The sequence below is a fragment of the Haliotis rufescens genome, unplaced genomic scaffold (assembly GCF_023055435.1).
Source record: "Haliotis rufescens isolate VD_foot unplaced genomic scaffold, xgHalRufe1.0.p SCAF_3, whole genome shotgun sequence".
Taxonomy (NCBI): Eukaryota; Metazoa; Mollusca; class Gastropoda; order Lepetellida; family Haliotidae; genus Haliotis; species Haliotis rufescens.
Window position 1 is genome coordinate 20,106,721 of NW_025964001.1, and position 15,359 is coordinate 20,122,079.

Here is a 15,359-nt window from a genome sequence, read left to right on the forward strand (position 1 = left end):
ACAGATAAAAAATACCAGTTTATCGTCTCGCTCTACGTAGACTGGAACCGGTCCACGGGTTATGCCGCTTGTGGCAATGACATACGCTATATATGCCAACTCTCATGCGACATCGAAATAAAATATATTATGTTCTGACCAAAATGTCGTACTTTCTACTACTTTTAGACAAATGAAAAACGTAATCACGTGACAATCAATATTGTTATTGATATATGAGGCATAATAGAACAGCATGGCGGACAATGACCGTTCCTCTCCCGTTTCGGACGAATCAACAACGACGCACGCGCCGTCAGATGCAGACAAGGCGGCAACGTCGGTTGATTCAAGAAATACAGTTGTCGAGAAAACGACCACGATGGATTTCAAAGTGCCAGTTAACATGCTGATGTCACCAGTGCCAACAACAAGCGATCTTATATCGGATGTTAAAATTAAACAAGAATCCAGTTCTTCAGAAAAAGACAGGAAAGCAAACGAAAATAATGCAACAGAAGACTCTTCAGGACAAAACACAAACAATAAAAAGAAGACTGACACGACATCAAATGCTTCAGGCTTTTCTCCTGCTGAACAATTGAGGAATGCGCAGGTTACTATTCCGTACAAAGAACCTTCATGGAGTGGACTGTGCGACGAGTCTTATCAGTTTGAAGTGCTGAAAAATGGTTCTATTATTGATAACATTGATCTGACAAAACAACCATTCTATGTTTTTGGACGATTACCAAGCTGTGATGTAACAATGGAACATCCTTCCTTATCTCGTTACCACGCTGTTATACAATTTTCAACTAGTGACAGTGAAAAAAGAGAGAAAGGGTGGTATCTGTATGATTTAGATAGCACACATGGAACTTGGATAAACAAAGTTAAAGTAAAGCCTAAAGTATACAACAGAGTTCGAGTGGGCCATGTTGTGAAATTCGGAGGAAGTTCTAGGCTGCACATACTCCAGGTATGTATTTCTTTTATACAGTACAGATTCCCAACCAGAATAGGTACCCCATAACCCACATGAAATTTGATTGATTATCATGCTGTCAGTAACTGGTTTGCTTGGCCAAGATGTGATTGTTATACGGACATCATATACCTGGAACATTTCTGACTGCAATGTACTGAATCAGTAATTATTAACACTAGGGTTAAGAAAAGGATCCCTTGACTTTCAGTCTAAAGTCTGAATATTGTAACTTCGGCCTACCTTTAGATTCAGCACCACAACATTTACCAACACATCACAATATCAGCGTTAGAAATTGGCACTAGTCCCGTAGTCCTTGCCTAACTAACCAATAGTTAAGGTGTCTTAAGGACTAGTAGAAATTTTCATTTTTTAAGGGTTTTGATGATATCATTAATGTTATCATTATAAGGCCTAGTGGACTAATTTCTACCACTGAATACCCTATGAAGTATGAAGTAATCATGGTAATGTGTGAATGTTTTTGGAAGGATATACCAGCAAAACAATACCCTGTGACATCAAGTTTTTAATGGGAGTTAATTTTATGTATTTTGTTTGTTTTTTGTAAACAACTCATTACTAATGCTCAAATGACAAAGCAAAAGTGAATGATTACGTTAAGGGAAGTGGCTGATACATATAAGTTTTTAATTGTGGGGATGATTTGATTATCAAAGGGACTGAGAAAACATTGAAAGTGCTGGAAGAAATGGTTTGGTTTCGAAAATATTTGAGCTTCAGGAAACTGTCATGGAACTTCCACACAAACCGCTTTAAGTTTCATTCATCACCATTTCACAGGGATTGCCCTCACAAGAATTTGTAGTGCTGAATTCTAAAGGTGCTCTGTAACTACCTGCACTTTTTGAAACAACCAGTTATCGAAATTGTTCATGTGCCAATTTTTTCAAATATGCCCTCCCTAATTAGATCAGCTACATTCTCTTTGGATAGGGTCCAGATGATGACAAGGAGGAGGAATCTGATTTGAGTGTGACCGAGATAAAGGAACAGAGAGAACGACAGAAAAAGGAAGCAGAGGTGCTCCACCAGGCAGAACTGATAGAGGAAGAAACTAGAATGCAGAAGGAGAAACAGAGGCTAGAAGACAAGGGCTGCACATGGGGAATAGGTAGGATACATAACTTCAACAATAGGGGCAACATACTATAAACAACAAAATATATTAATCCTTTACTAACAAAATAAATGTACCTTTACTCTGGGTTAGGTTTAGATTTAGAACTTACACTCTCTCTCTCTTCAAATGCCTGACATGTTGTCGCTCTTAAAAGCAGAATCTCTATCTACCTCAAGGCTGTTGGAATATAATGTAGTTGTGGGCCTTTGCTAGGCTTTTCAGTTATAGATGGAAACTTTCTTCTGTTGTGTTGTCGACCCGCTGAGATCCGGCGTAGAATAGGTCTTCAGCAACCCATGCTTGTTGTAAAAGGCGACTATGCTTGTCATAACAGGCGACTAACTGGATGGGGTGCTCAGGCTCGCTGACATGGTTGATGCATGTCATCGATCCCAACTGCGTGGATATTAATCACAGGATTGTCTGGTCCAGACTCGATTATTTACAGACTGCTGTCATATAGCTGGAATATTGCTGAGTGCGGCATTAAACAACAAATCATCCAACCAACTGTTGTGTTGTCAGCAGTCTTATCACTGTGATTGACCCAGAGATAATATGACTGTTGCTTCTAACTGTAAACTAACCCATTTAAAAGCAGTTTAGAAAGAAAAGAATAAATGCTTTTATGATTTCAGAGATAGAAATGTTGTTTTTCTTGTGTGCCACAGGACACTTACAAAAATGTTTAGGCATGCCCTTTGGAATTTAAGAGAATGAATGCGAATGCATATTTGAACTTAAGCTAGATGATAAACGGTTGTTATTTAGATGTTTGTCTCTTTCCTTTTCATTGAGATTGATAACATCCAGGGTGTTATTTAAAGAAAAGATATTCTTCTATAGTGTGCTGTTTAGGCACCGGTGATGTATTGTAACCATGCATTTATTTATGATTTTAACAGTGTCATTTCCACTCCAGTAGAAGGACTTTCAAACCCTGAATTTTCAAATGTTAAGACTCACATGAATTATCAGCTCAGTCAACTAAGCTCAAAAGCATCTACTTATTCCAAATGTTACTTGACTCTGACTCTTAGCTTGTGTGTTGCCATAAGCTAATTGTACTGGGTTGAAAGTGACACAATGTAAGTGGTCCACTGCAATTAGCTGTCGTTACTGGCATATATTTCAGTGCTGATGGCACGCTTAAGATCATAACAACATGGTGAAAATAAGTTCCAGGTGCTTGAAGGACACACTTAGAAAACATATAAATTTAACAACTCTAACTTGTGACAATGTTTGTTTTATGAAACCACAAATATATATTTAAAAAAACATAAAAAATAATGAAAAAATGAACTTGCTTAATGCACAGTGTGATTCATAAAAAAATATTTTGGTTTCAGAAATGAGAAAGAGTATTATCACAATTATCGATCTCAATGGAAAGGAAGGGGGAAAGGATTCAAAATTACACCTGGTAATTAGCTTAGCCTTGGTGAAGTGGCATTATTGATTCTTCTGGTTAGCACACTTTAATTAAAAAAAAGGCACACATCAACATCTTTATGAGCGTCCTGTTGCGCACATAAAATATTATCCCATCCTTTTCTAGGGTATAAACATGTTAATTAACGTCAAGCTGCATCAATTGCATCTTTCCTCCCACATTAAGCTGACACACTGTGATATAACTGAAATACTGTCGAAATTTATCACACTCACTTCTTGCTTGAAAGAACTGTTGCCAGATGCAGACTTGAATTTAGTGGTTGAAGTTTGAAGAGATATTATATTGTACGGCTGGATGTAGTTGGATGAGTTATTATGGCATGTTGCACTCATACTATTTACTGTTTTCCTTGCTGTAGATGAAGATGCTGAAGAAGCTAATGAAGACAGTCCGTTCATGCCGTCTTCAATAATACCAGAAAATGAACATCTCTATATTGATGATCCTAAGAAAGCACTCAAAGGCTACTTTGAGAGAGAAGGTGGGGTACTTGAAATTTACGGAAATTATCAATGAGAATTGCAGCTGAGACATTTTGTTAATAGTTGCGGTTTGCCGTTGACACTTTCGAGATGTTTGGAAGCGGCAGTCTGCATTATTCCAAAGCTGATTACAAGTATTGACTTCTGAAAAAAGTATTGTATTTACAAAACGAGATCAACTCCACTATGAACAATATATAACAGAAACTGAAATTGAGACTAAAAACCTCATAATTAACAATTGAATTGACAGTTATTGATCTCACCATGATCACAGAGTATGAAACACACATTGTTATTTTTCAGGATATGATTTACCGGAATACCAGTTTGTGGAGAGCGGACAAGGAAAACACAAGTGTATGGTGGAGTAAGTACAAGTTAAATGTTAACATCCTATTAAAAAATGTCACATTTTAGGTGCCACAAAATATATTAATGCATCAATTAATTGACATATATGTTTTCTAAATCAATACATGTAAAAGTGATAGATCGCGAGTAACATATCTGCCAGATGAAAGTTGTAGTGCTGCTTAATATTTCCGAACAAGTTTAAACTGAAACGTGCAACACTAAAGGTTTCGTAACAACATCGACTTGGTAAATGTGAATATTAATTGTGGGCAATTTACATCTGCCCTTGGTCCAGTGAATATTTTCAATGGTTACCTCCAGTGGACCAAAGGTTCAGTTGAGCTTATGGCATGCCATGTTATTCCTTGTCTGTCCATCAATCTGTCATCTGTCTGTGCATTAAGCGTGCAATGTCTTCTCCAAACAGAACCCTTCAGCCAGTTTGATGATTTCTTGAAATTCTTCAACAAAACCACAATACCGTATTCGACGTAATAAGCGCCCAGGGCGCTCTCAAAATTAGAAATAGGGGGGCTCTTATTAGAATATTATTTTAGTGGAAAAAAACAGAGTTGAAAGATAAAGTTCGTGGTTTATGCTGACGGTCTGAACTGTTTATATACGACAGATATATTTTTCCAGATTAATTAAGGGGGCATATAACACACGAGTGCGTATTATACACGAATAAATAAGTCTTGTGTACATTGATCAATCGGAAGGGATGCTAAGTGGGATTGTTCACTTGCCAATATATTAGCAAATATCGCCATGGGCGCTTATTAGAGCGGGGCGCTTATTACGTCGAATACGGTACTTCAATTTGGAAAAGGTTTAAGCATGATCTTCTTAAAGGCGACATTTTAGTAGGACAAGTAGAACTACCATGGGTCACATTTAATCATGGCATTTAGAATTAAGCATTTTTGTGAAAATTGAAACTTTAAGTGAATGTTTGTAGACATAATTTGATGAAAATGTGCTTTATAATTATTATTTGTTTGTTTGTTGTTTAACGCCACACTCAGCAATGTTCCATCTATTTGACGGCGGTCTGTAAATATCTGAGTCTGGATCAGACAATCCATTGATTGACATGAAGAGGCCTTGTTGCCGTTATCCCTGCATCTTGCTCCTCTGTAGTGACCAGTATTTATGTGTGTGTGTGTGCAGGCTGCCTGTAGATACCCCGACTGGGGAGCCGGTTGTCGCAGAGGTGGTGGTGTCGGGGAAGAGGAAAGATGCCGTTGTTGCCTGCGCACTGGAGGCATGTCGCTTGCTGGACAAGCATGGGGAGCTTCGGAAGTCAAAACATGGTATTCATTTCTATTCTAACCATACAACAATGGATGTCTCCAAAACCTGCTGGAGATTTCCAGACATAGCGTAGACACTAGTTGGGGCTGTGTGACATGGTAACTAGGTGTTGCTAAGTAGAAGTTTCTTTTCATGTATATCCTACCCCTTTATTTTAAAATTTGGTGACTTTGCAGATTAGTTTTAGAATAAAAGCAGTTCTGCAAATGGACTTTTCAGTGTTTTGATTTCTTTGGAAAACATAAATACAAATCTCTTCCGTTTTCTTACACCATGCACACGTAATGTGTTGTAAACATGATGCAGGCCGCATAAAACACAAAAGTCCTTAGATTATCCTCCCCTCGATCTCAAAGGTTTTCTATTTGTCTGTCCCAAGCACCCAATTGTTGTCATGGAAACTGATTAAAATATTGTTGACTGTCTTTAACAACATTCTCAGTTGTTCGACTGCTCGAAGCCTTAAACAAAAATCTCAGAATGTTTGCATGTACATGTTTATGAATGAGCTGCTACAGGACTCCAGGGCTGTATTGGTTTTGAAGACAAGAACACATTTTGGGCTTGAGTGTATGAGTGTTGACTTGCTTGTCAGTGTTTGTGTGGGGTGTCACTAGTGATGGGACGATACGACGATACAGTATTGAATAGCGATACGAGGCCGACGATACAATACATCTATTTACAACCCCTGTATCGCGATACATATGATACATTTCATTACGAGTTATATTTGTGTAAAAACATGTGAATAATAACAGAAACTGTTCAACCACAAGCTTATGCAGATTCTCTAGTATTTCATGGCTGGACATGAATAGCATGACTTTCACCGTGCCCTCTACCAATATGTTTCTGCCTTACATATCCCATCTTTGATCTCTAAAATTTAATAACAAATACCGGTAATTCAGGGTTGTGATTCATTTGCAAGAAAAAAGATCAACTTGTGAAATAAAAGTACTGTATTATATCTCACCCATAGTATCGGGATATGTATCGTATCGCAACCCCACCGTATCGTGTCACCTCTACGTGTCACAAGCCAGAACAACACAACGCTGTTTACATCCAGTAAAGCTTTAATTCAAAATGAGTTCAGAATTTAGTTCAACCTGGTAACAATATACACAATATTTTATGTTAACTTCTGGACATGGAAGGGTTTGTGTCAGCCAAATCTGATTTGAAAGCACATGGCTGGCAAGCAGCTGTCTTTGTTTACAAAAGACACAACCATTATTGTTGGTGTCGTTTGTAAACAAACTTTCATGGCATTTTGACATACCATTTTGACCAAACTTTCTGGTGCTGTTGTTACGTTCTAAACTTTTATAATCATGGGATGACAGTCATGATAGAATAACCAAATCTTTTTTTCAGAAAGTCACAAGAGGAAAGCAAAAAACTGGGAAGACAATGATTTCTATGACAGTGATGAAGATACGTTCTTAGATCGGACCGGTACCATAGAGAAGAAACGTGTGCAGAGAATGAAGAAAGCAGGGAAGATAGAAGACAAGGCAGAGACATACGATTCCCTTGTGAGTGGACACACACTGCCCAGTTCTATCTATCACAAAGACTATCATTACTAAATGCCATATTTGTGTTTTTAAGGACTGTACAGTGTTTTGGTTCTCTGGTAAATTCAAGGGTTGTTGGCCTGGTGTCTGGTAGAAATATAGTACACCTTTTAACTGTGAAGCATTATCTCACCCCTACAGTATTACAATAATTATTTTGTTTTCATTTTGCCGTAATGTCGTATATGGTTAAAGAAAAGAAGCATGGATGTTTAATGAAAGTGAAATAACTTGCAGGGAGGTCTGTTCTAAATGTCATGTTATACACTTAAAATGTTACACTAATAGCGAGGGGCGGTCGGGTAGCCTAGTGGTTAAAGCGTTCGCTCGTCACGCCGAAGACCCGGGTTCAGTTCCCGACATGGGTACAATGTGTGAAGCCCATTTCTGGTGTCCCCCGCCGTGATATTGCTGGAATATTGCTAAAAGCTGCGTAAAACCAAAATCACTCACTCACTCACTACACTAATAGCGTCAGTTCACAGGAATACTCTAGATACACATTCTTGATTTGATTGATGATATGATATTTTATCACACCTGTATATTGAGCTGTGTATGTTTTCAGATGACGAAACATACTAGTATATCCAAGGAAATTGAAGAAATTGAAGCCAAGCTAGAGAAGGCAAAAGCAGGTAAATTTGTTCACTTACGTCTCCTAGATGTTATTTACTATATACACAAGATACAATTTTTGAGAAACCTAGAGACTTTCTATAGCATATGACAGGAGGCAAAGGTTTTATTCTTGACAGATTTCCAGGGTTCCAGGATTGTTGTCAAAAGCTTTGTGAACATCAGTCGCATACAGATCATTCTGACATGACCTGTAATGGGATGTCCTCAGATCTTTGTTTAGTGGTAGCGAGAACTAAGATCTAATTTTAATGAGATTGCTCCCACAATAGGCTGACACTCCATATATAAACTGTTTATCGTGGCATTAACCAAACTCACTCACTCACTCACTCACTCACTCACTCACTCACTCACTCACTAATCACCCCACCCCACCCCAACCCACCCCACCCACCCACCACATAATCATTGTCTTAGTCTCCGGATGCTACTGCATATTGAGAGTATATCAAACAACTTATTTTGTCCTGCTTTTAATAATGAAATATACTTCAAATGTCTAATATTCTCAGACGCTGCTGCTTTTGATAGTGAGGAAGTGGATGCTCTAGATGCCTACATGTCTGCAATCAAATCGGGTGTCATGGATACGAAGACAAAGATGAAGCTCAAACGTCAGCTGATTGAGTTGAAGCAGGAAGAACAGAAGCTACGAAGACTAGTCAATCTAGCGAAGCCTGCTGCACTCCCAGAACTCAAGAAGTAAGTACTGTTCATTAGTGTGTGTGATTTCACAATGAACACTTCCTTGTCACCTTTACCAGTGTGCCCAACTGACTGCTTGTTCCTGATATTCTGGTAATTGTGGGCCATTGTATTGTGATGGTGTTGATGTTGTTCATGCCGTTGATAACTTCACTGATGTGTTCCATGATGTAGCTGAAATATTGTGGACTTCAATGGGACACCATTAATTCACTCCCTCACATAAAATGATGTGAGCACCGTGAAGATCCAGGTTAGAATTGGTCTTCTGCAACCCAGGGAATCGGGTGGTCAGGCTCACTGATTTGGTTGATGTCATATCCCAATTGCGTGGATCTATGCTCATGATACCAATCACTGATTTGTCTGGTCCAAACTCAATTATTTACAGACTACCGTCATGTAGCTGGAATGTTGCTGACTGCGGAGTTTAACAACAAACAAACAACCAAACAAATGATGTAAACAGAAGCAACATGTTCCGTAACAGAAAAAATGAATGTACTTTTCTGTGATACTGATAACAGGCTCAGGGCTAGTCCCCTTGTCCTATGAGATCGCAACACTAAAATACAGAATATTACAGTGCAGTTGCATTACCGGTTAAAACATTTTCATAATTATGGCAGTTTTTGAATCGACAATATCAAAATAGCTAGAAAAAATTTGGTAATTCTGTTGATGTCCTGTTTCTCTGCTTCCAGACCAGTCCCCCCTCCACCGAAGCCTGTGGTGAAAGCTGCTGTCCCTTCAGTTGGGAAGATTCATGTGGGACCCAAGAAACACTTGCCATTGGTGGTGAGTGTGCCCAACTTCACCGTTACCGAGGTGTACAGCTTTCACAACGCTGTTCCTCACCTTGAGTGTAGTTGCTATAAATATACTAATCAAAGAAAGTTAAGGACCACTCGATTCTTTCATATTACTTAAAGGGCAAGTTCACACGGAAATGAACCTATTTTTCTTGTACTTTTTCCACATTAAAAGTGTTAACCTAGAAGTGTCATAGTCAAAAATATAAAAATATCACTAATAATTGACATATTTTTTGCATTAAAATGATTTATATTTTTCACATTTACCAAGTGTTCTATTTCCATAACAAAAACACCATGGCTTATGCCCCTTACAATATGACGTCATTGGTGCCAATTGATAAACATTATGACGTCATCATGCTTTGTTAGAGCCGCTTCACGTGGTGTAGGTACAGGTATGTGATTCTAGCGTCTCAGATGCCAGCCAGCATAGTGTTATGCTGAGTCACCTCTGTGCCGGAGTGTGTCGTAGGCCATGTTGTTTTACCACAAACTGGTACTTGATATCTTTTGCGTTGAGAATAGACAGGCACCCAGTTGAATTGGCACCAATTACGTCATAATCTAAGGGGGATAACTCAGGCCTGTTTAGCTCGAAAAACGAAGGCCTCATAACGGCATTTCATTTTCACACTATTGTGAGCTTCCTACTTTCACTGTGAAAAAAATGAGTGTATATTTTCAAACACAGATACTAACCAATTCTAAAATTGCGTTTTGTTTAGAAAAAGATAGAAAGTGATTTTTGTGTGTACACTTCCCCTTTAAGTTAATCGTCATGCCCATGATGCTATGACAGATTAACTATAGTAATGTGAAAGAATTGGGGAATCCTTAACTTGTTGTGAGTAGTATATGTAGCCTGGCCCTTTTTAATGAATAACATATTTGGAATAGTTCCATATCCTAGTGAAGATAATTTTCATGCAATGAAAAAACCCTGTTAATCCCATCAGTATGGTTCCCAGTGAAATCCTTTCGACTAACAGGGTTTCACTGACAACTCGATGAAGTAGACCTATGAAATCAGTTTAATGTCATATCTGAAATTAACTTCACGTAATTATGTTTCAGTGACTTATGTCAGAGGAAGGGCTTTAAGAGGTTAATACCCAAAATTAACTACTCACATGAAAGTTGAGGCTATAATGAATTAGTAATTCTACTTTCATCCAAATTTCTCAAAATGCGATGCACGACACATTATATTTTGTATATAATTTTTCTGTTGTACAAACTGTTCAAGGCATCTATGTTCATTAACTATCGACTGATATGATTCACATGAAATGTGATTTATTTGCTCACAGTACAATATTTTCATTTTTTCACAAGAGATGAGTATGCTGTTTTAACAGAGCATTGTGAACTTACATCACAATAGTTTGGAGTAGTTCTTGTAGACATTAGTATAATAAATAGATCTAGAGATTGATAGTCTGTATATTTACTAGGATTACTTAGTACATTAAAAATGTTAGTAAATTTTGGGAGCCATGCTTTACCGCGCGCTATAACCGAGTTAGCACTACATCTAAGAGCGCAGTAACGAGGGACCACTGTATGCATTCCTGTCAATTAACAATTTTGGTTCATATCAGCATTAAGTGAAATTTATCTTTTACACATTTCAAAGGACATGTACAGATGGTACCAGGAAATTTCCATTCATAAAACATTTGGTTATCGTATCCTGATCGGAACTGGTAAAGGGATACACAGACTGTCTGTACACAAATGAGTGACATAAATTGAGATAATCTTCACATAAGAACTGCTGCTGAAACAGAGTTAGCATATTATGTGTACAAAAGCTATAACGTATCTGTTACCTGTACTTCATTAATTATAGCCTACACAAACAACAAGTGCAATATCGGGAGATGCTGGTGAGGAAGAAGAAGAAGAGGAGGAAGAGGATGTTACATCTACGAACTGTAACAGGAACACCTCTGTAGCTGGTAGTGAGAGACTGCAGCCCGAGGAGCCGGACAGTACGTCAGGCAGGGTTAAAGCTCCTGCCAAGCAGACTCCTTCCAACCAATCAACTGAGAGCGTGTCCTCAAGCACTGTTAAAGGTCCTGCAATGCCTCCGCCCCCTTCAGCTCCCAGCCAACCAGCAGAGAGTGTGACGTCTAGCTGCGTCAAAGCACATGGCAAGTCCTTTCAGGTTCCTGCTGGTTCCGGAGACCCTGACAGTACAGAGGGTATGTGTGGCATGGTTAAGGTCATGGCTGGAGAAGTTTATGCAAAAATGGCTCAATTTATGTACCAGTATTGCAATACCTAGATCATATCTTTCTTCAAGTATGGGGATATGTATCAATACGTGGGAAAGGCCTTGTGTATAGTATGTATGAGCTGAATGGCCTCATGCTAGCCATTGAGGGATGTACAGAAACATTCAGATAAAATGTGTGTGTGTGTGCGCTTGCGTGTGTGCTTTTTGGGCTTTGTTTTCAAAATGGAAATAAAAACAAAAAGTGTGGCGAACTTTATGATGATGCAGGGACCTGAGAACCAAGACTATTACTTTTTTAGCCTTAACAATGATTTATTTTGGGAGATATATTTTTGTGTCCTACAAGCATGTTGTGTGGCCAGTAAATGTCAGGACCTGTATGTGTTGATGGTGGCTAGCCTTTCACATAGTAAGATTTTATGAGGCTAATGATAAAATCCTTTACAAAATAACTGTATTTTTTTGTATGCTTTGTGTGACTGTATCTGTAAAAACAGACTATGTATTTGTTGTTGGAGTTACAATATATTTGCATTTAGATGGTGCAGCACATGTACTTTTTCCTTGTTTTAAATAAGAACTTCATATATTTCAGAGCAAAGTCAAAAGAATGTTGATACAAAATCCAAGAAACGATCGTCTCTGGAAGATGTCAAGGTAGGTGCTGCTTTATATCAGATATATTATTCCAATATCACAGTCATCTGACGTCACATGTAATAATGCAGCACTTCACGTCTAATGCAGCTGTCTTATTAGCCTATGGTCATGTTAACCCCGACAGCTGAGAGTTGCTGTAGCAGGGATAACATGACACTCTTGTTACTGTGGTGATAAGTGTTGAGGTCAATGTATGTCATGGTATGTTATCCATCCTTGTATGTTTTAAACTCTTACGAGGCATGGGCCCAGTGTTCTAAGGCACTGCAATTCATTGTGCAGATTTGCATCCCTTGGGCACACCAGAAACCTATGATCGTGGGTTCGAATCCTGGTTCACCCGATTATGTTTCTAGGTTTTTCCTCACAATGCCCGTGTTAGAGGGTTTCACCAAAGAGGTAATCGTCTGAGACCTGTATCATTTCGGGCTTTCCTCCCACAGTAAGCCAACATATTGTGAAATATTTGGAATACTGTTAAGAGCAGTTTTAAAACCAGCTCACTCACTCGAACCTTTACATTTTCCACAAGACTTATGAAGCTGAAGCTTTGCATGGTGGATCTCAGCGATGGCGTCACCAAAACATGCTCACATTTAAACAAGGCTACCTTGGAATGCCATTTTTGTCTGATCAAGAAGTTGGTTGTTATTCAGGTGAAGAGCAAGAAGCCAAAGACTGGTGGCAGGGGGAGGACCGGGGGCTATGATGACACAGATCCAGACTATGCTGTGTGGATGCCACCACAAGGTATGGTTCCGAGGCAGACACGAGAGACATATGTTCCTCTCAAAATGTATGGTTTCTGAGTTATCTCATGTTATTTGTTAAATTTGTGCGATAGGTTGAGTTGGTTTGAAATTTTAGGTTTCTGTCAGCTTATAACTGCAGCAGCTTTAGTTTTGAAATAGGAAGAAGACAAATTGCCAATATCCCAAGCTCTTTCAAACATATCACAAAACGACATAAGCCTCATTACACCAAAAAATGCTAATCCTAAAGCTTGAAAAAATAGCCCAATCCCCCACCTCCAAAATAAACAATTCCTGAATTGACATATGATGCTGTGCTTGTTTTGTAATCTACACTGCATGATGAGCAGCGTCCCTCTCAAGTAACCAAGTCACTAAGCCTGACCATCCAGTCAGTTGCTGGAGACCTATTTTGACATGGAACCCAACATGGATGTATGATATATATCACATCTGATGTGCTTACAAAGTTTCATCGAGAAATATTTAATGGTTATGCTAGTTATAGCCTTAGCAACACAACATCTAAAAAAAGATTTTTTTAAAAACCCACATGAATAGCAAAGACACCAGTTCAGCACTTGCCTGATGTGTACACCACGTTTCACAAAGAAATGAGAAAGTTTGATTTATGAAACGATCTTTATGCTCTAGAAATGAATCTAGGTCCAACTTGATGCCTTGAAAATGCAAAAACATAAATGTTTTCAAAACGTCCTGAATAGTAAAAGAAACCAGTTTAATGAATGTCTGATGCGTGAACAAAGTTTCATTAAGAATATTGAATGGTTTTTTTAGTTTGGGTCTGGAAACAATCCCTATCCTCTCTTGAACCTGTCTATCTTGTTGACTTGAGAATGCAAAACATTTCAAAATTTCCTGAATAGTAAAAGGCACCAGTTCAATGCATGCCTGATGTGTGAACAAAGTTTCATAAGGACATATTGAATGGTTTTTGTTTGTTGTAAAAAAAGCAGGTGTGTCATTGAACAATACCTAGTTCATATAATCCTGCCAGCTTGAAGTTTCCCTGGTATGAAGAATGTTGAATTTTTTTATGTTCTACACTTATAAGATGACTTCCTAAGCACATAGTTTATGTAAAATACTGTTTTTTAGGTAGCTTCACACTTATAAGTTGATTTCACTGCATATTTTGCATTGTTTTCAAGGGTAACTGTGTTTAGGCACTACTCACCATTCTGTTACACTTGTGTTGATATGCAAGTTAACACTAAAATGTATTCATTGTAGGTAGCCATGCACTTAAAACAACCAGCATTAACATGTCTTTTTGAGCCAAGTGTTTCAGAATGCTGTATTGAAGATAGCCTTACTGAGTAAAAGTATGTACTTATTTATAATACAATATGTGTTGCAGGTCAGAGTGGTGATGGCAAGACCCATCTGAATGCAAAATATGGATACTGATCGATGTCACACGCTTCAAAGACTTTGTGGGTGCTTAACTTAGTCAACAGATGTTTATATGGTTCCTTGGCAATTGTATAGTTTTGTACAGATATGTGAATAAAATGAAAAAAGAGTGCAGCCGTTTTTTTGTCAACACTACTGGAAGCAGTTCTATATCTAACATGAAACTCTGCTGTATGCCAATACAGAGTTTGTCTGTATTTTGTTCATCAACATGACAAACACTTCCTGTCACACAATCCACACCATAAGCCAAGTCACAACCACCAGATCTCCTTTAGTCAGATGTTCTGAAAGCATGGGATTCATCCTCTATAATCCAGTATATCAAATGATTTATCTCACCTTAGATTAAAATACTAGCTTCTGATTGGTTAAGGAGCAGGCAATTATTTTCCCTGTAGAACCTTGAGAAATCAATTGGAACACATAGTTAACTAGTATATCTTGAATAAGTATGGTTGATTTGAAATGAACTGATGAATATCACAATGCATTGTGTATAGGGAAGTAAATCATTTCATTTGCATCGTCTGCTACAAGTTTTGCTAACTCAGTGAAATGGCGGACATATATTCTGGACCTGTATGAATGAATGTTGGTAAGATAAAAATCGTTGTCATTGGTCATGTGATCAGATGTGATGTACCCTGTCTGTGAGCCTATGGTCTGAATGACATTGCTAAACAAACGTCCAATCATGATTGTAATAAACAGTGATATCACCATTACTCTAAGCATAAAATGCCTTCAGAGATTACTGTACTTGATTTTTAATTCACTACACATTC

The 15,359-nt window shown here is 38.2% G+C and overlaps 1 protein-coding gene across 2 annotated transcripts; it reads left to right on the plus strand.

Annotated features, from left to right (window-relative positions):
* On the plus strand, positions 1-14,688 carry LOC124137066 (kanadaptin-like). Of its 2 annotated transcripts, none has more exons than XM_046503203.2 (13): positions 1-961; positions 1,928-2,105; positions 3,932-4,054; positions 4,362-4,425; positions 5,586-5,728; positions 7,113-7,273; positions 7,884-7,953; positions 8,470-8,659; positions 9,367-9,460; positions 11,333-11,636; positions 12,318-12,379; positions 13,039-13,132; positions 14,516-14,688. In XM_046503203.2, the coding sequence occupies exons 1-13, from the start codon at positions 236-238 to the stop codon at positions 14,563-14,565; spliced, it is 2,259 nt and encodes a 752-aa protein (XP_046359159.2). In that variant the 5' UTR covers positions 1-235; the 3' UTR covers positions 14,566-14,688. The 2 variants fall into 2 exon arrangements, with proteins under 2 accessions (XP_046359159.2, XP_046359158.2); XM_046503202.2 differs by having other exon boundaries at positions 10-961; positions 11,333-11,687.
* Positions 14,689-15,359: the final 671 nt, after the last annotated feature.

Excerpts from the sequence above, each read along its gene's own strand:
- LOC124137066 (XM_046503202.2), top strand. The coding sequence starts at position 236 with ATGGCGGACAATGACCGTTCCTCTCCCGTTTCGGACGAATCAACAACG. Across the intron at positions 9,461-11,332 it reads AGAAACACTTGCCATTGGTG|CCTACACAAACAACAAGTGC; the intron begins GTGAGTGTGCCC and ends CATTAATTATAG. Across the intron at positions 12,380-13,038 it reads CGTCTCTGGAAGATGTCAAG|GTGAAGAGCAAGAAGCCAAA; the intron begins GTAGGTGCTGCT and ends GTTGTTATTCAG.